Source organism: Ptychodera flava, chromosome 6 (genome assembly GCF_041260155.1).
Source record: "Ptychodera flava strain L36383 chromosome 6, AS_Pfla_20210202, whole genome shotgun sequence".
Taxonomy (NCBI): domain Eukaryota; kingdom Metazoa; phylum Hemichordata; class Enteropneusta; family Ptychoderidae; genus Ptychodera; species Ptychodera flava.
The window spans coordinates 24,852,674-24,876,899 of record NC_091933.1 but is presented as its reverse complement, the minus strand read 5'-3'; the positions used below and the strand labels follow the sequence as shown (position 1 = coordinate 24,876,899).

Below are 24,226 nucleotides of genomic sequence, written 5' to 3'. Positions count from 1 at the left end.
TAACAATCACACCACTGGTAGTTATCAAGAAAACGAAAACACTAAAAGTGGATGTACGCAAGTCCATCTCCATCAGTTCTTTGACCAAGATTAGAGACAAGCACTGTGCTTGTCTCTAATCTTGGTCAAAGAACTGATGGAGATGGGCTGCACTTATTAAAACCGTGGAGGGGTGTCAAAATGGAAATTGACAGTTTTCAAGTTCAAAGTTATGGCGATATTATCGGAGTTTGCATGACTTGTATACGTTTATTTGAGAATCCTATATGTTTTGAATATACTCTGCTAGAGAAACATGGAGAATGAGAATTTTTCAAAGCAATTATTGCTTCGCTATTTTTTTCCTGTTTCAGACTCAACCCTCCCTATCTTATTGTCGATGCCTAAGAACCCCCATGAAGCGGCGCTCTTGTTTACCAAATGTATCACGGAGGTGGTGGTGTGATCAGTTTTCCAGTCATAGTTCATCAGACTATTAATCCCACTGGGACTTACAGTCGGACGTGAAATGGCGTGGGAAGCATACTCCACTCGGAGATCATGCTGAATGACATAACGCCTGGGGTTCGACTTTCAGTGTTTCTTGGTTGTTTGGTTTTCTTATTTTATAATCGAGGAGATCAACCTTGTTTCAAAAACTGATTTATACCAAATGAGCAATGCCATTGATTAACAAGCTTGTAATCAGTTATATGTTTCCATTGTGATTATTTGTAAGAAGATTCATCAGTTCTGATCCCGAAAAAGTTCCCCGCGCAAAACAATAAATTATGCAAATTATCAATAAAAATGCAACTCACATCCCGGCCAAAAACTAATTATTCCTACCATTCTCTAAAGAGAATTCATGCTTCATTCTTATACATTGAATCGTCCTTGAGATATCTCACCAACAGATAGCCATAGGCAGACAGAGTGATTTCCATAACACGTTTTGGAATTACGTGACCAAAGTTGATGATATATGTATAGCAGCATCTGTGGAGCGCTCAGTATCCATCAGCGAAGTCACTGGCTCTGATCAAAGTTAGTCGCAATAAGCTCTCTGAAAGAGGTATGTTTTCGACAGTTGGAGCAGCGCAAATTTCGTGATATAGCTGGTTCCAGAAGAGTGAATAAACAATGTGAGCGAATGACTTGTCTCCGCAGAACACGGACATTCTTCTTTAGATTTTTAGTTTCAGTTTACAACTGGAGTGAAAAGATGTGATTGGCTGATGACGTTCAACCAGTTGTGTGATGTATGATGGAGACAGCCCGTTGATAGATCTGGGCGTCAGAAACAAGATTTTGAACTTTTTTCTATTCCAGTGAATTTACTGTCTTATTCTTCAACTTTGTATGACGACAGAATATAACAGAACTCCCGGTAATCTACAAATTTAAACCAGTACATTAGGGTTGATGAAAGTATGCTCTCAACTGACACATTTCTGGAACTTTTGGCAACAGTCATGTCTTCAATTGCAAGAAAGTGACATCGTCACGTCGCCCACTATATTGCAGAATAAGGGTCACCCTGCCAACAAGCTTAAAGAAAACATATTGATATGAGTTCGGAGATCTCCGGGGAAAAAAACGCTAATGTTGTCAGGGGATGAAAATTTAAGTGCAGACTTCACATTTGCTAGACGTCTTTGAAGGTGAAGATAATAATGGTCCGAGGATATAAGACCGGGGCGAAAGTGAAATCAAACCTTGCACTCTACTTCTATAACTAACTATAAAAAGTATTGTTGACAAACAAACTACAAACTTTTGATTTCATAAAATTTATTTCGATCAGCATGCTACACAATGACTGGCGAATTAGTTTATTTGAAAAAGGTTTAAAATTTGCATAATAGTACGTGGATTACACTCCAAGTTAGATTAAGCGACACACGCTACACTTGTCATAAAAGTTAAAAGTACATCGTCAGCTACTAAAAGAAAACACAATCCACTACACTGACATATTTAAAACTGATGTAAAGAACAATGGTGCATAACTTTGTTAATATTTATGCTGCGATAAATGAACGACTCATTGGTTACTGTGAAAACCATCCTTCAGCGCAGGTAGTTTGTAGCCTTCACTAAACTAAAACGTAACCGCAATGCAGAAAGAGCTATCAAATATGTCAACTAACTCAATGACAGATTCGTCTTCTGACGACGTCCTCCAGGATCGAACCCTTCAGAGTACCAGCATCAAGTCAGGGAAACCCGTTTAGATGTGTAATGGCACTTCTTCGATGATAATTCTGCTGACAGATTCCCAACCGGTGTAAGCATTTGCTGCAGGGTGATTAGAGCAGCCGGTTTCTACCCGAAACTCAACATCAACTCTCCCGGCTTCGATACCAAAACACAGCCCTTCAACTAAATGGAACAAAAAGGGGAGGAAAAAACAACAACTTTTCACTAACCGGGAAGGAAAATAAGTGGAAATTAGCAAAGTGTGCCTGATTGCGTTTACGGTACAGGTCGACCCCAACAATGTATCTGTGGGAAGTAGGTAGGCTAGCCATACTTGAGGCAAAGGTCACGGTGGTGGCACTTCGAAATATTGAACTCACATATGGTTTTGATCACCCTGATATGAAAATCAAATGTGATCTGAAAAGCACTCTGTGCTATTCTCATGGTATCGGCTGTATGCTGTTTTTGTCCATTTGTTTGTTTGTTTGTTTGTTTGTTATTTGTTTGTTGTTATTATTATTGTTGTTGTTATTGTTGTTGTTGTTGTTGTTGTTGTTGTTGTTGTTGTTGTTGTTAATGTTTGCAAGAACGGTGTAATCGAACTATCGTGTTTTCTTTCAGAGAGTGGTGAAAACTTTAACCTCCTAGGTATGTTCAAGTCAGATTGACGGAAAACTTATTGTCTTATTAAAACAAAGTTGCAATCTTTACCAATCGTCGGACTTTTCTATTCCTGCAAGAAGGCTGCGTTCACAAACACCTCTGTAAAAGGTGAGTCGGGAGGAAAATTTCATGATATTATTGGGGTGGGGATGTGAAAATACTATGGAAGTGAAAGGGGGCTTAAAAAATAATGCCGCTTACTGGAAGTATCACAATGAACCAATACTGGAGAAAAAGTAACAGAAAAACAGTTTGACAAAAGTATTGCAGTTGTATACACATTCTACTCTTATATCAAAACAATCTGATTAAAATCTGATGTAGAGTACGGCGACGTCTGTATTTGTCTTGCTGTCGCCTCTCACTACAGCAAGAGAATACCGCGCAGTATAGACGTCGCCGTACTCTACATGTGATTTTAATCGGACTGATATCAAAACGGTACTTTCTCCAAGCCATAAATTCACAGTAAAGAAGCCACACCGATGCTAACAATAGGTTTGGTCAAAGCATGGTTTTGAAGAGCAGCATCAAAGCAGTGATCGAGAATATAGTGACTCTCTCCTCTAGTGCACAATGTTTTGGAATTTACGTTGACAGTCTACACACTGTCACAATAATTTGCACTATTCTCCAGCAGAGACATGAATCCAACGGTGTTTGTTAAGGTAGAATGCGCCTCGGGGACAGATATTTGGATTCTCCAATTCTTTTTTGATCCACCTCTTGCAAGGGCTCATTTTAAAGCTCTCGGGATAATAGAAATTTCCCCGACTGCAGTTGTTCGAAAATCGAACAATTTTATTTTTCACCATAGAGTTAACAAGGGGTTGAATTTCAAATATCGATAAATTTTACGTAATTTGTTTTCCTATTTCCAAACTTTGCACGGTGACCCCTGATTTTTACTTTGGCTTGATGAGAGAAGAATTGTTGAAAGTTTCATTTGAGGATAGTTTGAGAAAAAGTTGAAAATTTTCGAGACGCATACTATCTCGAGTCTTTACACCCACAATGGACAACATAGTAACTTTAGGTGGAACAGCATGATGTATTTAGCTAGTTCCCATCGGGCCTGAGTCACCCAAAACAATCAATATTCTCTGATATGGTCTCAATAAATATATGATTTTGTGAGACTCAATGTGGACGGGCAAAGAGACGAATAAAAGGATATGTTGTCGTTACCAAACATAACCAGTGAAGTAAATGCTATTTGCGTGACATTCCGACAGGTTCATTTTCGCAGAATTAAATTGACAGACGTGAGAATACTTTAAAAAGTCAAAGAAAAATCCAGATCCCCACTGCACTCCACAGACTCCAGAGGTATTTCTGAACTCAACCTCACGACTGCAAATTCATCCTGCCAATCACATCAGGTCATTGTGGCCAATTACGTGTATGATTTAATTACTCTAGCGGTAGAATGGCTTTACAAGAGATGTACATCTGGCAGATCGACTATCCTATAATCTAGAAGCGGTCGTTTTTGTAGCTCAGAAAACCCTCAGATGTCAGATGTAGGCTACAGCTATGAAACGGAAAATTGTAATTTTGACTACGGATCCAGCGGCAGGAGGAAACCAGTATACCCTTTGTGTTGCTTAGTACGAATGTGATACGGTTTCCTGAAATAGTTAAATTGTGAGGTACAAACCTGATGTGCCGAAATGCATGTTGTAACCATTATGGACATGAAGGGCGTATCGATTGGGAAAGGGTCGCTGCACTCAGCGCCATCAACGTGAAATACCAACGAGTGCAGCTTCCTCCGGATGACAAGGCACGGATGTTACCATTCCATAAGACACGCAGTGCAGTGGTGCTTGATAACTTGTGGAACTGACACTCCTGAAAATTAAGACAACAAAAAAAAGGTATTTTGTGTGGCATATTTGTCCGCATTTTTAGATTACACTTTTGAACACAATGGTCTGTGGCCGAAACAACGGCCGCGATATTCTTCTTCAATTTTGAGACCATTTCTTTCGCCTTTTTACATTATTTTGAGTGACGAACAATTATGAAACGGTCTCTTCTTTGAAATAGAGATCAAATCTGAAACATGGTATTTTGGTAATGATTTTAAATTTCGGATATTCGATCAAATCATGAATAGTGTTTCATTATGCTACCAACGGAGTGCCACTTTACTCGAAAGTTAGAAGGCTTCACCACAAAACCCTTAAACATATATACCCACTGTTACTGGGCTTCTCTCTGCTTGATTAAACATAAGCAAAGTAATGTCCTAATTAAGCACACTCGGTGATACAAATGTACTTGCACAGAATAGGGTATTTGAAAATGCAAATGTGAACAACAAACATGATACTGGAACTTCACCCAGAAGTATTATTTCACTTCTCATGGTAGTCTACAGGTAAATTATATCAAACATTTTCCTCGACACCACTTGTCATATTCATGCATTGATAGGTAAATATTGTTCAATAGTGACTTATAGACTGTGATAAGTTTCTTTGAAACAACAATAATACGCTGTGTACAATGACAAAAAATAATAAATAAACAGATGAAGGTAAATATTGCAGCTGCTATCCCTTTTTTGTAGTTGATAGAATAATTGTGATTTTTTTTATCGAATTACTTGAAATCGTGTATAGAAGTGATTATTTGTGATGGTTGAAAAGTATTCGCTGAAATGAAGTTCGAATGTCAACTGAAAAATTATATGTCAATTAAGACATTATTGATATGAACTATGACACGCAGGAGAGGTTCACTGTTTCTGCGCATGAAAATTGGGAAGGTCACTTGTTTTCTCGCAAAGACTTTTGAAGGGTCCCTATTTGTCATTTTTCGCGTAGCATCATTTTGAAAAACACCGGCCCTCCCCCTTCCCCGTAATTTCTGTCCAGTCTGTAACTAGGGAACAAGGCGTAAGCTTCAGATATCTCCGTCAATTCCAGCTCAAACCCGTCGACACTCGCAAATTCCGTGATTCAGAGGTGTAGAGATAAAAATTCGGATTCAGATGCGGTTTCAAATACTCAATGCCCATAAAAATATGCGTTTTGTAGCGTTCTCTCGCTGACGACCCTAGAGTCTTGTATACCGTATTGTCAATGCAACTGCTGTCAAAATATGCATCATTATTTAATATAATCAGCACAAAGCTACAAAGAATTAACATTCTGCCCTACCAAACATTTTTGAAAGCCTGGTACACTACGAGAATATTTGCGCATTCATTCGTGCATTCACTCATTCATTCATTCATTCATATATCTATTTGTCTTAATTTTTGTTTATTTATACTTCATCACCTTCGATAGTGTGTGTAAACCTTTGAAAATCATTTTGAAAAGCTTTGTTTAACGATTATGCCGCTACTGCATCAGTTACTGTAATTAAATGTTTTAGGAACACAATTTCTAATTTATGTACTTTGATTACACATTATTCAAAAATACTTGGTAATGTTAAAAATTACAAATGACCTCAAAAGAGAGATAAAAATTACAAATGACCTCAAAAGAGAGATAAAACTGCAGCAAGTGTGAAGGAATACAGTAAAAAGTTGGCCGACTAGCGGGAAATACAGTACTCGTTAAAATAAAGAGCAAAGTTAAAACAAATACAGTAAAATACTAACCGACCAGCGGGAGATAAAACACTTGCAAAGCAGAGACTAAAAAGCGCAGACGTTTCGGGTGCAACCCTTCGTCAGTACTAAAAACTCGCTAGGGAAACGTGAAAACACAAGAAAGAAAAACAGCCAATCAAACAGGGAACGATCAAACGCGTTAAAATATGCATTCATACCGGCTGGTGCCAGAGTACCGAGTTTAAAAATAGTGGCCTGTTCGAGTTTATGGCGGGTAGAGTCTGTGGTGGAGATTATAGCAGACACTGCCATGTCGGACCGACCGCGGTGGGGTGGTGTACAAAAATGCTTGGCCACCGGATATGCGAGCTTGTTGTCGGTCACAGTGCGAAGATGTTCAGCAAAGCGATCGCCTAAGGCGACGCTTTGTTTCGCCAATATATAGCATGCTGCAGCGTCTGCATTTGATGCAATAGATGATATTCGCCGACGTGCATGTGAACACGCCGGAAACATTGACTCTACCACGCGGGCCCTGAATGAAAATTGGTTGTAAAAGTATGTGGGCAGGTGTTACATACTCGACGGCCACATGATGATGTTCCAGTAGCGCAATCGTGATTAGGTAAACTGGAACGCACCAGCGGTCTTTGATGTTCGTGTCACGTCGAAATGCCATGATGGGAGGTACAGAAAAAATATTCTGTGTGTTGGGGGAGTTGGTTAAGATGGAAAACTCCTCAAAGATGATTTTACGGATTCTATGATTAAAGGATGGTATGTTAATACAAGAGGAATGCGATCGCATTGAGAACGGATAGTTGACTTTAACGCATCCTCCTGCGTTAGTGGTTCACGCGCTCTTTGGCTTTGTCCACTACAGAGCGGGGATAACCCCGAGCCGAGAACCAAGTGCTAATAGTGTCAAGCTGCTGCTCAAAATCCTTTTGGTCAGAGCAAATTGGTAATGTTAGTTTTGCTGTCTTCCTTTCCATAAAAACAAAAAATAATATTTCAAAATATTTTACTCGTGTACCTTAATGATTCCGTTGTCTCGACCGTCGTTGATTTTATCCCAGGCACACTGTTTGATATTCCTAGGGAGGTTGTCTTCTCCTCTAGCTCCGACTTCCCCTTTTAGACCCTCCTGGCCAGGTTCGCCCTTTTCACCTCTTAACCCATCGCGACCATCACGACCTGGACTTCCGGGTGTTCCAGGAATTCCCGGGACACCTGCAGGGACTGGACAGCTTTGAGAACGAGGCTGTAGTAAACACATTAAATAAACATGAAATTGATGAAGTTGAACCGTGGACAGTAGAGGGAATAATAGAATCTCACACCCCCAAGGACCTGGGATCAGATTTCTCACACGAGTTGGGGATATTTTGTCTCACACGAGCCGCAGGCGAGTGTGAGACAAAATATCCCCAACGAGTGTGAGAAATCTGATCCCAGGTCCTTGGTGTGTGAGATTCTTTTTCTCACATGACCACAAAATGCGTTAAATTCATATTGGACACGTACAATATTATCAAAAATCGTGACAACTCTGTCGTCTGCCACTGTACTTTGACCTGCTTACTTTGTAGTTCTAGTCCGTGTGTTACTCGTCGTGCCATTGGACAACATTTTGCGCGTGGAACAAAACAGAGTGTTTATCATCCAATCAGAGCTCGTGTAACATTTACTGCAGAGTGTGGGACGGTTTCTGAGAGTGTGGGATCGATTTTTCCCACACTGTCGATCCCGCACTCCCAGCGGCCAGGAATGTGAGAAAACCCACCCCTGCTGTCTATGATTGAGCGTCTTTGCAAACGCTAATTTGAATGCTTTACTTCGAGCAAAGAAACCGGCGCTAATATTGTTAGAGGTATAATAAACGCCTATTGCCTGGTCATGAGGGCTATAGCGCCGTCTATTACCCGAGGGCCGTGCGTTACCAGAAACACATCGCTATTCCCCGAGGCCGTAGGCCGAGGGGTATATAGCGATGTGTTTCTGGTAACACACGGCCACGAGGGGTAATAGACGAGCGCTATAGCCCGAATAAAGACCAGGCTATAGGTGTTTTATAACACACCACATGCTCATGTTGTATTGTTATATAGTTTTTAATGTGTTTTGTATATTTGCACGGTAACAATCCATTGTGACAAGTTTACCGGGCGATGTTTCCACAGCGGTTTCAGTCGTACGTACGTGGTACCACTATCTTTCAAAAATATTCTAAGCATACCTAGCGACATCCTTAGTTGCACTTTAATCTTTTCCGTCGATGAACTGTTCAAGTTCCTACGCTGATGGAATGTTGGAAAACGTTGGATAATCTGTTTCAGAGAATGTGTCGTCACCTATCCCGGACGCACATCACGTTCTAGTCACCCGCATTGTTGCAAAGCTGCAGACGACACTACGGTCACGTTGACCGGGCACTTTTCCAAATTGGTCAGAACTATTTCCCTAGGGAAATAGCTTTCAAAAAATACCCTCTGACGTCACTTTTGTCTATTCGATGGGGACTAGACGTATCTATTTTCTCGTCACGTGACGTATTCTGGTGAATCGCGTCATGGAATGAGCATGTGGTGTTATAATATGAAATAATGTTCCCTCCCAGAACCAGAATGGACGCAAACTCTGCACAACGCAAAGATTACACAGTGCGGATACGTCAACTCGTTCTGCGTGCTCTTATCATGTTCTGACGATGTCACGCGTTCTCTCGTCATTTGGCAGGCCTTTTCAACGTGAACTGACCACTTTTCAAGACCGTATTTTCCAAGAGCGAGTAATACACTGTCTATATTACAGACTTGATGTTCATTACTGACATTCCTTTCATTTTATATTATTGCTTAAACAGTCGCCCGGCACATTTCTGAGATAATAATCGTATTTAATATGTAGAATGTCTATACGATTTGATTATTCAGTTGAGAATCACGGTACATAATGTTACTGTACCAGTTGGCTAGCATAACCGAGTGGCTATACGGCTGCGGCGAACACGAGTAGTCCACTGCTGCACAGAAGAAAACTCTTCTTCGAGGCGAAGCCGAGTAAATTATGGAGTGCAAGTTTGCTTGAGTCCATTAGGTTACATTATTTACGGCCTTTGGGTCGGAGGAATCAGAGGGAGGTCACGCAAAAAATTGAAAGCTACAAGAAGGGTTGCTCAAAATGTGGAAAGAAAGAAGGGGTCACTCAATTTTTCTGCAAAATAAATTGAAACACCTCTCAAATTGCACCATTTCCCTCATCAATTTCTCAAAATTGTCAAGCAAGGGGGGACACCCCTCTCGTGCTCTACCTCCTTTGGGTGATCCAACAGTTTACTCAGTAACAATACAATTAAAATTACCTCTTAGATTGCACCGGACTACAACATTGCACACATCAATTTCTCAAAATTTCCAATGCAGGGGGGGGGGGGGGGTGTGATTTTCAATCTCTGGTTCTCGTTCATTGACATGTGGAGGACTTGTCGTGTGGTCTTTCTTCAGTGCAAGCGGCGTATGTAGTTCATGAAGGAAGCCTGCTAATGTAGGCTAAACATTTCCATATTCATATGAGCCACGAAATAAAGTAGAGCTAGATAAATTAGGATTTTCTCGTCATTTATAAAATTCTTTTAATGGGTATATGATAAATAGGTCATTAACCAATACCGCCTGTTTATCGTGTCATTTATAGACATTCTTGTCATTTGTGCTGCGTCAGACACTCGACCTCGTCTCGGGTCTGGCGCAGCACACATGACAAGAATGCAGACACGCCGGGAACAGTCGATTTGGGGTAATATTAAACCTCTACTTCAATGATCTTTACGTAAATATGAGAGAGAGAGAGAGAGAGAGAGAGAGAGAGAGAGAGAGAGAGGATAATAGAAGCCGGAATAGCTCTGGCACAACTAATTATTCACTCAATTACTCCGTGATTACATCTGTTAGCTGGCAAGAATTCGAAAACGATACCCTCACGATACATCGATGGAAAGTTGTCGGTCCTTTTGCCGACCTTGCTAATAAAACGTGCCGGCCTGGCAGATAGCAAATTGGTGCTCTCAGTATACGCATGCCATCGAGCTATTGGTTTCTCATTCTAAAATGCATTTGCTTCTGAAAAGCATTCACTGAGAAAGAAGGAAAGGTAAATACCTGTTCAGAGCCGCTGGTCCCCTGAGATTTTACAATCCCGCCACTGATCGCAATCAAGATGACCAAGAACGCCAACATGAATGTTCGCAAATACATCTCCATCTTGACTGTCACTAGTACTAAGGGAAGTGCCATTAGATCTTGGGACGGGTAAGTCAAAATGCCGGTATTAAAACATTTCAGATCCAATCTAAAACGAAATTTTCGGAGTTTCTCTGTTTGTACGAGAATCCTGTATAATTTGCCAGGGGAACATGGTTGACATTTTTAGCCGGTTTCGCTTCTCACGTTTTTGTTCCATTCTGACTAGCCCCTCCGAGTCGATCCCAGAGAACTCCCCCGGACGCGATGGTTTTACATAGACCCTAAAAAGGATGCATAGTTGCTGTTTACGAAATGTGTCAATTGGTTCTGACAAGTTACAGTTGAATGGACCTGTCCATAACCTCCAAAGGAGTCATTATCTGATATCAAATGGCTAACACAGAATACTCTAGATGGAGTAATGGGCAATGATTGAAAAAACTGGGGTTCAATCTCTTTTCCGCCTCTCGAGTATTTGCGGCGAAGTCGATCAAAATGCAAAACAACTGGTATAAAACGCGCCCTGGGGCGAGGTCGTTGATATCACAGACAAATAGAAAGACAGACTAGCAACGGGTATTGTTCAAGGTGTGAAGCGGTTACGTAAGCCCTCCATGTACGCCTCGCCTCAGGTAGCTCTCGCCTCTCTTTTCCGAAGAGTGCCGACCATGCACCCTTCGGTAGTTTCCGGATTTTCGCCAATTTTTAAGCGAAAGTATGTTCGGCAAAGTTCGTGTTGTTGTTGTCGTGTGGCGCTGAGCAGAATTGGCGTGCTGGCGAAAACAGGAAAGTTTTGAGCTTCGGGGAGGTGAGTTTTACCATTTTAAAATTCCTCTCACATTTTTATGAATATATAATGAGTGTGTTTGAACCAAATTTGAAAGTCTTTTATCGATACTGTCTGGTTTTACTCAATGGTTTACGGTCAGTCATATCGTCTTTTACAAGTTGGTCATGGAAGGACGTGTTTATGAAACTGCTGGCGTGTTATGTTTTGATTGGCGTGAAGCAGTGTTTCTGCCCTGAGAGCTCACAAAGTAAGTATGGTTGCTACGCGATTGGCAGCACGATGCCATCTCGTCGTACTTTTCGCATAATCTCGTGCAATTATCAACCACAAACAAAGTCTCCAAAAAGTCTAACACCTGTGAAGCTCATTTTAATATGAAAGGCCATAGTGTACCGAGATGACCATGAAGCAAAAGTCATGCTGCGTGCTAGTCTGTCCTCTATTTGTCTGTGTTGATATGATAGAATGTTGGTAGAAAAGAGGCATCGTGCAGGAGGTATGCTTGGTTCTCCTCACAAAATCTGTCTACAATTTCCCAAGCTGACAAATAAGTTGTGGGATATAAATCTAGAAAAAAAGAACTTCGGAAATCACGGGCCAAAGTGCAGTATATTATAAATTGTCCAGGCGATTACAATATAAAAGTGATAGAAAATCGTTTGCCAGTTTCCTGGTCATGAAGACTCGCCCACCAGTCGATTGGCAGATTTTCATGAATCATTGAATATTCTCAACTGATTCAGCTATTTTCCGGCTCATTTTCGTAGCAACCATTTTTTGTATTCTATGCCCCATTTCGGATGCTTGCTGTTGCGCTGTGGCAGAGTATAGATTTGTGCGGCGCTATGAGATCACACAGCTATTTACGTGATCACACCAATCTTAACGCGTTCACTTCTCAATATCTGGTTACAGTAACTCGAGACAAGTCTTGCACATATTGATTATTTTGCTCTGACATAATTAAGCCAACAGACACCCGTGAGACTTTGGACAAGTGTACTTTTGACGTCGCCCCTAAATTACAATAATTTATCAAAACTGCAAACGAGTTCACAATCAGCATGATGGGCTCGGTAAGCTTTCAGCAGAAATTCACTTAAGCATGACCATTGTGTATCTGAAATGTGATCTAAATCATTCATTCGGCTTCGATCGTGGTCTAATCACAAAATTTCTAAAATATGTAAAAATTACTTCGAACTCGGTATGCCCGTCATACTTGATTAAAGCATGACTCGACTTTAGTATGACAGATGTACCTCTTTTTTGTAAACAGGGTTTTGATAACAGTAATGAAATGCTATACGGTGCTTGTCAAATGGGTGTAATGATATAGTTCTGAAATATATAAATTATTTTGGGTGGTACTTTAACCCATTTACAGCAATTTATTGTAATGCCCTCCCTTTGTAAACAGTTTATCTCGAAGTGTCTCTCTGGTGGCTAAGGCGTGTGAAGGTTGGCTCAAGATCGTACCTGAAGGAGATAGGAGATAGCGTCATAAGTTTAATTAATTAGAGGTAAAAACTTCAATAAGTACAATCTAGAACGGGATATTCCATGTTGTGATCTTGTTTAATCTTAAGAAACAATAAAAGACTGACGGAAATTTCCACATGGTGAACATTGTATAATGATGATAATTTCGTTTCAGTTATGTAAGTTTAGAAGAGTATATATATGCAACTTCGTAGACAATGTACACTAGTTGAACATACACACTTTGTCTTATCATGGAGGTAGTTACTACCTCCAAGGTTTTACATACTGACATATAGGAATATTCCAACCATGAAATAGCAAATGATGAGCTTCGTAACAGAAAGCTTTACCAAGTTGAGCAATCAACAGGCGCTACACAAAACTACTGTTCGAGGTTCGATCGAAAACACTGCCCGAGAACAACCGAATGTTAGCCTCTTGTGTCCCGGGACAATCCGTGACAAATCGCGGTCTAACCTATTTACCGCAATGAGATTTCAACAAAAAGAATTTGAAAATATATATGTTTTGTGATTTGTCTGGTGTGCTAAAATCTATTGAACATTGAAATATACTCCTTTTTCTATTTCCTATTTTCAATATCAATGTATGATTTCGAAATAAGCATAATGGTACTTATGGATAGCAGATTGTGGCCAAATGCGCTGTCTAATTCATTCATCGGCCAGACGTAAATTGAAAATAGGAAAAACGGTCTACTTCCTATATTCAATTCAGTGAGACATACGTAGTGGCAGACATCAAAGACAGCGTGTCGCACGGTAATTGTTACAATGTAGTCACATTCATCCAATCACCAGCCCGCAAATGGAGTCGTATTTGGTGCAATTGCCATTGCCATTTCGTTAAGATTCGCCATTTTACTAACTTTCCTGTGTTGAGTTTTTTTAGTCAGTTGTGCAGAAACATACGGTCACACAACAACAACAACAACAACAACAACAAACAACAACAACAACATCAACAACAACACAACAACATCAACTACAGTAACAACAACTTGTCATAATATTTAGGTATGCACTGAAGAACTTCACTTTAGTCTGATGAATATTATTTAATCAATATGGTGTCTATGGCACTAAACTATTGTAAAACACAGATCGATTATGTTAAATTCCCTCTTACCTTCTCCAAGCTTTTGCCATTCTTAAAATTCTTGTAATCCCTAACAACTAAAGCGAACATATTTTACGTATGCCCCGCCAAAAGTGTTTGCCTGGAGCCAAGCGGGAACTTCAGAACGCTGAAAAAGTATCTCAGAGTATTGATTTAAATACCTTTCTTTGCGTGGCGTAAAGTTGTATTGTTGTCCGTCCTCTCCCCTGTCGTAACTGTTTTATCAAAAAGTAATAAATTGGACTAAATTGATTCTCGATGAAGGTGTGTATAATGAAAAACTCTCCTCGATGGCAAAATTGATGTGTATCACTCCTTCAGTAAGAGGGATTCACACTGAAACACTCCCACACATACATACATACATACATACATACATACATACATACATACATACATACATACATGCATGCATGCATGCATACATACATACATACATACATACATACATACATACATACATACATACATACATACATACATACATACATACATACATACATACATACATACATACGCCACCAACTTCAGCTTATACGATAACCTCACATTAATATACCAAATGTGAGCTAAAACAGGGAAAAATTCTATCAATTGAAATGGTGGCTTACCACAGTGTTGTCACACTGGGGTAAAATGAGGTGAGATGGTAAAAATGGGCTACCTAAAATACCTGATAAAATACAACATTGGGACTCCCTGGTAAAGATAACTACCAGTCTTTCTTTTGATGCCGCATGCAACAACAAAATTTGTCTGAATTGAAGGCAGCGATGTCCGATGTCGCGCGTGCAGTTTTATTTAGTAACAAACCTGACATAGAGATCAGCACTATTGGAAGTCGGCTAAAAAGTAGTTGATACACAGATTCAGAATAAATAGCCTTTAAAGTTACAGCGGTAATGGAGCATTTAACTCAACAGGAACAGTGCTCTGGACTAGTGTTATTGGACAATTGGGACACGTAAAAAGGAGGATTTGCACTAAAAGCTGTTATGCTTTGTTCAGCTATCCACTCTTCTTAATGCAAAAATTGTAATTGTATGAAAGAGACAGTAGTTTCCACTTTCACCAAGATGTTCAGCATTTGTTTTCTGAGTGACAACTACGTACTTTATTATACTTGGTAACTTTTGCAGTTTAATATTTGGAATTTTCAGGTTTTGTTGTACCCCAACATTTTGAAATTCATAGTGTACTGGTTGTCAAAACAACAATTACTATCGGTTTTTTTTTCATGTTGTTTATCCTGTTATCTCGTCTTGGCCTGCTTTTACTCATGGGCTCGTCTTAGCTTGCTGAGAGGTTCTGGTAATCTTCAATTGACTACATGAGATGTTCAGAGATCGTTGGTACTACATAGACTTTATTTCTCGCAGACAACCTTGACAGGTTTATTATGAAAAAGTTAAAATGGGAAAGTTTAAATTTATGATCTATGTTGTGGTTTTTTCTGTGTTTGTTTTTTGTTGGCTGGCTGGTACGTTTTTCAAAAATCCAAGGATGGCAAACAAAATAATTTTCTTTAAATGGCCTTAAAACAATTCCGAAATATCTGTCGAGAGAATGCAAGACGTTGATTTCCGCCAATCTGGAAGTGATAATATGTGTCATGTGCCAAACACAGTTATTCTGAAGAAAACCGTGACAAATATTGAAGACTCTAAGGATATCAATATCTGAAACATGAAACAAGCATAGAAGCATAGAACTTCGTCCACATAACTTTTGTCAACCTAGCACTACCGACCCAGGTGAAAGCAACAAAACGAGGAAAAGCTGTGTCAGACAAGCAGGAGCAGCCCACAGGCACTCGGCACATTGCTAGGATAATAATCATATTCGAATCTGCTGCATCACCATATTTTATGTGTAGAATGTCTATATGGCTCGATTATTCAATAAAGAATCTGGGTACATGATATTACACATATTGCTGTTTATGTCGGCTAGCATAACCGAGTCACGACGAGTGGCTATGGCAGCCAGGCTTGGGCCCGTTGTCCACTGCTGCACAGTTACTTCTGTGCAGCAGTGGACTACGCGTGTTCATCGGGCCCAAGCCCTGCAGCTACAGCCACTCGGTAAAGGTATACAGTCACCTGTAATCTAAATATGCCCATATATGGTCAAAGGACCGTTCCTTGGTATTCAAAATGCCCATGTGAGGGCGCTGTTTTTAAAAAGCGGCCACCCGCTTAAAATCTGTGATTGGTTAGATTTCTGTTTCCATGGTAACTGTGGCAAAATTGGAATAGGTGACAGTATAACCTTTCAGCTAGCCGACATGTACAGTAATATCACCTATCGTTATTCTTTATTGAACAATCAAGTCATATAGACTTTCTACACATTGATGATTATGCAGTGCGTTCGCCGGGCCCGAGCCAGGCAGCCATAGCCACTCGGTGTAATGCTAGTCAACATGTAGGCCTAGGCCTACACTAATATCATGTACTGTGATTCTTTTATTGATAAATCAATTCGTATATAGACATTCTACATATTAAATACGATTGTTATCCCAGCAATGTGCCGAGCGCCCGTGGAGCAGCCTGCGTCATTTTGTGGATGAAAGTAAGGATCAGCATGACACGCCTAATGTTAAACGTTTCTTCTTTCCGGAAGTGGAAATTCGTATTCTGATCACTGTCTTCTTAAACATCTAGCTAGAACATCAAACTACAAAAGGCCTACAAAACTGATAAAATGCTATTATATTTAAGCAATAAAGTACACCCAGCGACGGTATACCACGAGATTTTTACCAGTTCACGACATATATGCACGAGCGATAGAAAGTGCATCTATGGAGTGAACTGGTCAAAATCGAGTGGTATACTGTCGTTGTGCATGATTTATTGCTATTATATCATAACAGTACATTGAAATTCTAGCGTGGAACGTCAAAAATGGATTTTTGCTCAAGCTGAGAGCTCGCGCGTATGCCTACCGTGGTATATCGTCAATATACCACGGTTCCTTTCGAAAATCGACCAATCAGATCGCTGTATTTGCGCCATCAATATCAATATACTGGTATGATATATATTGGCTAAACAAAATGCCAACATTTAGACACCCGCATCATAGGCGCCAATGGGGATCGATGTCTGTAAAAAAATTGCTTCATTGACGACAATTAGCATTGCAACCAGAACAAAATCTGTGACGACGACGCTACGCTATACGATACTATATCATACCAGTATATTGATGGAGCAAATACAGCGATCTGATTGGCCGAGACGAGAAAAGAACCGCGAGAGCTCTCGGCTTGAGCAAAAAATCCTATAAATTTTGACGTCCATGCATGAATTTCAATATACTGTTATAGCAATAAATCGCACCCTGCATCGGTATACCACTAGGTTTTGACCAGTTCACTTCATATATACACTCGCTATCTATCGCTCGTGCATATATGTTGCGAAGTGGTCAGATCTCGTGGTATACCGTCGCTGGGTGTGCTTTATTGCATAAGTATACAACACACAGCGGCGTGAAAAGACAGAGCACACGCACAGGTATACTCACGCGCGTCATACACAGTCATGCGAAAGAATGCGTTTGTCATTTAGTAAATCTGCGGTAATCATACGTTCATAGAAAGGTCTAAAGACATATTATTTTGATTTGCATATTGGAATAACGGCACAGGTGCCGTGAATATGCGACGCATTTAATAAAGTCAGAATTAAGACAATCCTCACCGATTTTTCCTTCTGGCTTTTGAAATATATTACTTAGCACAAATAATCAGGCTCTTGTGAGTTATTGGAACATTTCTGGATGTATATACTTGCTATGAGAACTGAATGACACATTAGTAAAGCTATGCTACGGTGGCCCAAAACTACCTGTTCTCCGCATTTAAAGTCTGCGTCGCATTCAATTGTTTTTCTCTCACATATGTCTCCGCATTCAAAGTCTGCGTCGCATTCAATTGTTTTTTCTCTCACATGTCTCCGCATTCAAAGTCTGCGTCGCATTCAATTTTTTTTCTCTCACATATATGTCTCCGCATTCAAAGTCTGCGTCGCATTCAATTTTTTTTCTCTCACATAAGCTTATGTCTCCGCATTCAAAGTCTGCGTCGCATTGAATTATTTTTCTCTCACATATGTCTCCGCATTCAAAGTCTGCGTCGCATTCAATTGTTTCTCTTTCACATATGTCTCCGCATTCAAAGTCTGCGTCGCATTCAATTGTTTCTCTCTCACATGTGTCCGCGTTCAAAGTCTGCGTCGCAGTCAAATGTTTTTCTCAGACATATGTGTTCGCACAGGCGCTTGGCACATTGCTGGGATAATAATCGTATTTAATATGTAGAATGTCTATATACGACTTGATTATTCAATAAAAGAATCACCGTACGTGATATTAGTGTAGGCCTATAGGCCTACATGTTACTGGCGAATGGCTATGGCTGCCTGGCTCGGGCCCGGCGAACGCACTGCATAATCATCAATGTGTAGAATGTCTACATGACTTGATTATTTAATAAAGAATAACGGTACGTGATATTACAGTACATGTCGTTGTCCACTGCTGCACAGACAGGATGGGCAGCAGTGGACAACCGGCCCAAGCCGGGTCCAAGCCCCGCAGAGCTCTACAGCCGCTCGGTTAAGCTAGCCGACATGTACAGTAATATCACGTACGTTATTCTTTATTAAATAATTAATTGAATGCGCACGCAGACTTTGAATGCGGAGACATAAGCTTATGTGAGAGAAAAAAAATTGAATGCGACGCAGACTTTGAATGCGGAGACATATGTGAGAGAAAAAAAATTGAATGCGACGCAGACTTTGAATGCGGAGACATATGTGAGAGAAAAACAATTGAATGCGACGCAGACTTTAAATGCGGAGAACAGGTAGTTTGGGCCAGCGTACTATGCTTCAAAGAAGGCGTTTTATGACTCTTGCTAAACTAAGGTCGATGTAACCGCGGCGCAGGACTTGCGGATTTACTAGTAGGTTTGTGCAAGAGCTGTCTCCTGGTGGCGCTTTCCAAGCGCTGTCATATTGGTAAAATCACGGTCCTTTGTGGAGGGACGTTGTAAAAGTCTATGATCTGTGACACTAAGAGCTTTATGGCGGTCAGAGAGAGAGAGAGAGAGAGAGAGAGAGAGAGAGAGAGAGAGAGAGAGAGAGAGAGAGAGAGAGAGAGCCATTACGATCGAACCCTCAAGACTGACATCGAGCAAAGACAGTTCACACATGTGAGCTTATGTCGCAGTGATGTCTGTGTCTGTCTGTCTGTTGTTGGCCCGATATCTCAAAAACGGCTGATCAGATCAGAATCAAATCTGGTACATAGATTCAGTTAGCAAATGGTAAGAACTGATTAGTTTTTGGTGGATGTGGCTTGCATACTTTTTTCTCATTTGCATAGTTTATGATTTTAGAAAAACCGATATACATTGAGAACGACTGCAAAGAATTTGATTAGATTTGCTACAAATGTTGATCTCACCAGGTTATATCAGCCGTGAAAGGTATTAAAGGGTGGCATGAAAGATAATTGCTAATATGCATATTTAATGAACTTTCCTAATTAGGGATATATATCTGAATTGACTCGACAAAAGTTGACGAAACTTGGTATGTGTATTGAAGATACTATAATTTAACATTATTGAAAGTTTTTAAGCATTTTTACATCGGCCAATTCCTTATTTGCATATTTAATGAACTTTCCTAATTAGGGATATTTAACTAAATTGATTTGACCAAAGTTGATGAAACTTGGTATGTACATTGAAAATTCTATGATTTAACATTATTGAAAGTTATTAAGCTTATTTACATCGGCCAATTCCTAATTTGCAAATTCAATGAACTTTCCTAATTAGGAATATATAACTGAATTGACTTGACCAAACTTGACCGAACTTGCTATGTATATTGAAGATACTATGATTTAACATTATTGAAAGTTATTAAGCATTTTTACATCGGCCAATTCCTAATTTGCATATTTAATGAACTTTCCTAATTAGGGTTATAAAACTTAATTGACTCGACCAAAGTTGACGAAACTTGCTATGTACATTGAAGATACTATGATATAACATCAATTAAAGTTATTAATCATTTTTACTTCATGCAATTCCTAATTTGCATATTTAATGAACTTTCCTAATCAGGGATATATGCCAGGATTTACTCGATCTAATGAGCTTTAACAGTTTGGCATACAGAGCTGAAAGGACTTGACCAAAGGCAATTACACTTGCTATATAAAGTGGTGATACAATGACAACAGTCAAAGAAAGTATTTTTATTTCAGCCAATTATATATTTGTATTCTTAATGACCATCACAATTATCTGCGGTGAATATCGTTCATTATATTGATCATGAACACTTTCAATAAAGTTGCAAACATGTGGCAAAAGTTCGAATTTACACAAAACTGCAATATATAATGAAACACGTGAGCATTTTCAGTTCATATCTGGTTCTTTTAGCTATGTACTTGCACTTCTTCGATAATAATTCTGCTGACAGACTGCCAGCCGGTATACACATCTGCTTCATTGTTACTATAGCAGCCGGTTGCTACCCGAAATTCGACATCAACTCGCCCGGCTCCAATACCAAAACACAGCCCTTCAACTGGAAGGAACAAAAGGGAAGAAAATCATTTTTTCTCTCAGTAAAGAAAAAATCCGAGGAGATTGGCAAGCTGTACCTTTGTTCAGAACCCAGGGCATCAATATACAAATGGCTTGTACTCCGGGAGCAAATTGTTTCGCAAACAAATGCCGTGGTTTTTACCCGGATCGCCCTCTTGAAATAATTGAACTCAATTACGGAAGTTTTGCCAACACTGTGTTGGTCAAATCTGATTTGAAAATTACACTACACCTGTAGGACCAAAAGTAAGCTTTTATCGTTGTAGCGTTGATAATTTTTTTGCTGCCGTTGTTTGCGACAGTAGTAAAATTAAAGGTTGTTGTACTGCTTTCATATACGACTTCAAGGAGATGAAACCCTACAATTTTCTATGATAGAGCACAATTGCGATTTGTGCCATTCGATATTTCTGGTTCTGCCGTATAAATGAATGCGCATACATCTTCATAAATATGTTACAATTACATGTATAGGAAAATCATTCTACAGATGGCACGGCTTTGCAAGAAATGTGATCATGGCTACCAGCCGGTTTTTTTTGTTCTGCAAGCCTTACAGTCACAAAGTGGAAGGCTGTACCAGACTACGAATCCATCCGCAGGACAAAATAAGTATCAGTACCCTTTGTGTTACATGTAACTCAGGTTACGTTTTCATATGAGAGTTAAAGTAGCAAGGTACAAACCTGATGTGCCAAAATACATGTTGTAGTTGTCATGGACATGAAGGACCGTATCGATCGGAAAAGGGTCGCTGCACTCAGCGCCATCAAACGTGAAATACCAACGAGTGCAGCTTCCTCTGGATGACCTGGCACGAAAGTTACCATTCCACAGGACACGCAGTGCAGAGGTGCTCGATAACTTGTGAAACTGACACTCCTGAAAGTTAAATCAAAATAAAGTTTGTATTTTATTACGTATGACATTCTTTCTCCTTCTACCATCAAGAGGCAAAGTATCAAAAGTTTGTCTTTTTTTTGGAAAACAATCGAGTGATTGGTAGCCCTTCAAACCTACTCGTGCTCACCATATCTGAAAGAATGCAGGTGACAAAAATGACTTGTGGTTATGTGATTCATACGATGAACCAGTGCCTAGGAAAGGACGTATACGTCAGCTAAGCTGACTCGACCATGTTTACAGCCACAAAGGCCACTTCCCTATATCGCTTTCAGAGCCGTCATGCAGTCAAGGGGCCAACTTTTCAAGGTGTCTTGAGTCTTGTTCCAGGGCCTATTGTTCAGTCTTACAAATTCAAGTCCTTCCAAAGATACATTACCCCAAACAACCAGAACAAAAGGATTCTGGAGACAATCCATTCTAAGACAAACGAAATTCTACCTGCCTTGTATATTTGAAAAGTATGTCACGAGAAACGAATTAGGGGTGGACCATTTGTATCCCGGGGGTCTGGAAGATTTTGGGGGGCCTTATTTTTTTCCCCACATGTTCCACTGGATGTTTTTTTTTCCCTTGTGAATCCTGGCAATTTTTTTTGCATTCTTCCTTCAAAGAATTTTTTTAATGCAGCGATGTTGCAAAATCAATCTGTTTGTCATACATCAACGGACTTGTACATAAAGGACTGGTGAGTTTCTTTGGCCTGAGGGGGCGGTGGATTATTTTTTGCCGACGTCAAAAAGTGGCTGACCCCCTATTCCAACTTTCGAAAACAGGGTGACCCCCCTATTCCAACTTTTGAAAACAGGGTGACCCCCTGCGCGCGACAAAGGTAAAACAAAAAGTGGAATATAAATTGAATAATTCAGTGTATATATATATATATATATATATATATATATATATATATATATATATATATATATATATATATATATATATATATATATATATATATATTTAGAGCCATATACCTAGGGCAAGTTCTTAAATTGATTCATTTCTAAATGCATCAGTGAACTTTTGGATTTCTCAGTCTAAGCCGACTTGAGTTTATCCAACTCTGGCCAGTTCAATGGCACCAGCTGAAAAGCACACAAAATGACAATCATGAGAGAGTATGAAAATTGTGTATTCCTAGCTACGTTTAACCAAATTGTGAAAAAATGAGCACAGTGACCTACCGAATTTTTTTTTCAAAAGTACAAGACATATACAACTTAGATGCCACTTATAAAATGTTTTACAAAATTGACAATACTGGAAGGTTAAAATATTCCATGAAATTAATGTTTTAATCTCAGAAATTTTGGGTGTAATAATGGCAAATTTGATAAAAAATAAAAGATTCCATTTAGTCACACATTATTCCATTTAAATTAGAGTCTTTACTGTTCAAAGTTTTACTTTTGTGTTATTGGTACAATGAGATGTGAAAATTTCATTCACTGCATGAACTTGAAATGAATGGTTTTATATATTGATTTTAAGTAATTTTAGAAAAACTGACTTTTCATCGTACATTTGTATAAGATCAAGTATGGTGACCCCATCTTTTTTCTCTAATATTTGATTGTTCTCATATGCCAGAATTCAAAAATCCATGGTAACTGTTAGTCCCCTAGTCTTCTATGTGTTGCTCTCTGGCTGGATCTTGTGTACAAGTAGATGCATGTTTCACTGTCAATTGAGTGTCCTATGACCGAAACTCTTCTTAAACTACATCAGAGTCAGAGCTACATGTATCACTGTCACTGCCAGTATGTAGTAGCAGGACAGTAGTTGTATTAACTTTTTATTTTGACAATATTTTTGTTCAGTTTATACAATTGTGTTCTTGTTCTACTCCCTAGAGAATGTTGAGCTATCCAGTATTCAGCTTGCCAACACAGCCTACGTGTACCGTGCATTTGCATCATTCAATTATCACCAATATTTAGACAAACGGGCTTTGTTGACAAACTGAATATTGTGTTTTTCAGCAGCATGCTGTAGAGAGACACCAAGAAACTGTGTTTGATACATTGCATAGAAATATTGAAAAATTATCAACAGTTGTAGCTCCTGCCCCATTACAAGGCCAACTTGTTCTACGAAAATTTAATGGCATTCATACATTTTTAGACTTTTTCGAGATTAAAGACATAAAATATGACAAAACGGTTCTAGATTTTGTTTAATTATTACTAACATTAGAACCATTGGACGACATCAAAATGTTGGGAGTCGAAATATTTTCAGGTCCCCCCTATAGGCAGAGCAAAACTTTCAAGTCCCCCCTCGACTACCCCAAACATTTTCGAATCCCCCCTGAATTCCTCCAGCCCCCCCCACACTTTTTGTGAACGCGGCCTTATCATTGAAATCAATGAACGATATTCGTTTTCTGTTTTCTGTTTCTGTAAAAAGAAGCGACAATAAATACACTTCAGATGTGTACCTTAATTACTCCGTCGTCTCGACCGTCGTTTATTCTATTCCAAGCACATTGCTTTATATTCCGAGGGAGGGCGTCTTCGCCCCTCTCTCCGACTTCCCCTTTATGACCTGCTTGGCCAGGTTCACCCTTTTCACCTCTGAACCCATCACGTCCG

At 39.5% G+C, this 24,226-nt stretch overlaps 2 protein-coding genes across 2 annotated transcripts in view; both read right to left on the bottom strand.

Annotated features, from left to right (window-relative positions):
* Nucleotides 1-1,756: 1,756 nt before the first annotated feature.
* Nucleotides 1,757-10,687, bottom strand: LOC139134402 (collagen triple helix repeat-containing protein 1-like). Its single transcript, XM_070701264.1, has 4 exons — nt 10,582-10,687; nt 7,458-7,685; nt 4,539-4,701; nt 1,757-2,364 (listed from the first exon to the last, which is right to left on the bottom strand). Exons 1-4 carry the CDS (start codon nt 10,681-10,683, stop codon nt 2,213-2,215), a joined length of 645 nt encoding a protein of 214 aa, XP_070557365.1. The 5' UTR covers nt 10,684-10,687; the 3' UTR covers nt 1,757-2,212.
* Nucleotides 10,688-20,388: 9,701 nt separating this feature from the next.
* LOC139135290 (collagen triple helix repeat-containing protein 1-like) overlaps nt 20,389-24,226 on the bottom strand; it is a 4,556-nt gene continuing 718 nt past the window's right edge. Inside the window, exons 2-4 of the mRNA XM_070702610.1 lie at nt 24,073-24,226; nt 21,416-21,611; nt 20,389-20,709 (exon numbers count right to left, since the gene is read on the bottom strand). The exon at nt 24,073-24,226 is cut by the window's right edge and continues 74 nt beyond it. Of these exons, the coding sequence (XP_070558711.1) occupies nt 20,558-20,709; nt 21,416-21,611; nt 24,073-24,226 (502 nt within the window). The 3' untranslated portion in view covers nt 20,389-20,557. The remainder of the gene's footprint in view (nt 20,710-21,415; nt 21,612-24,072) is intronic.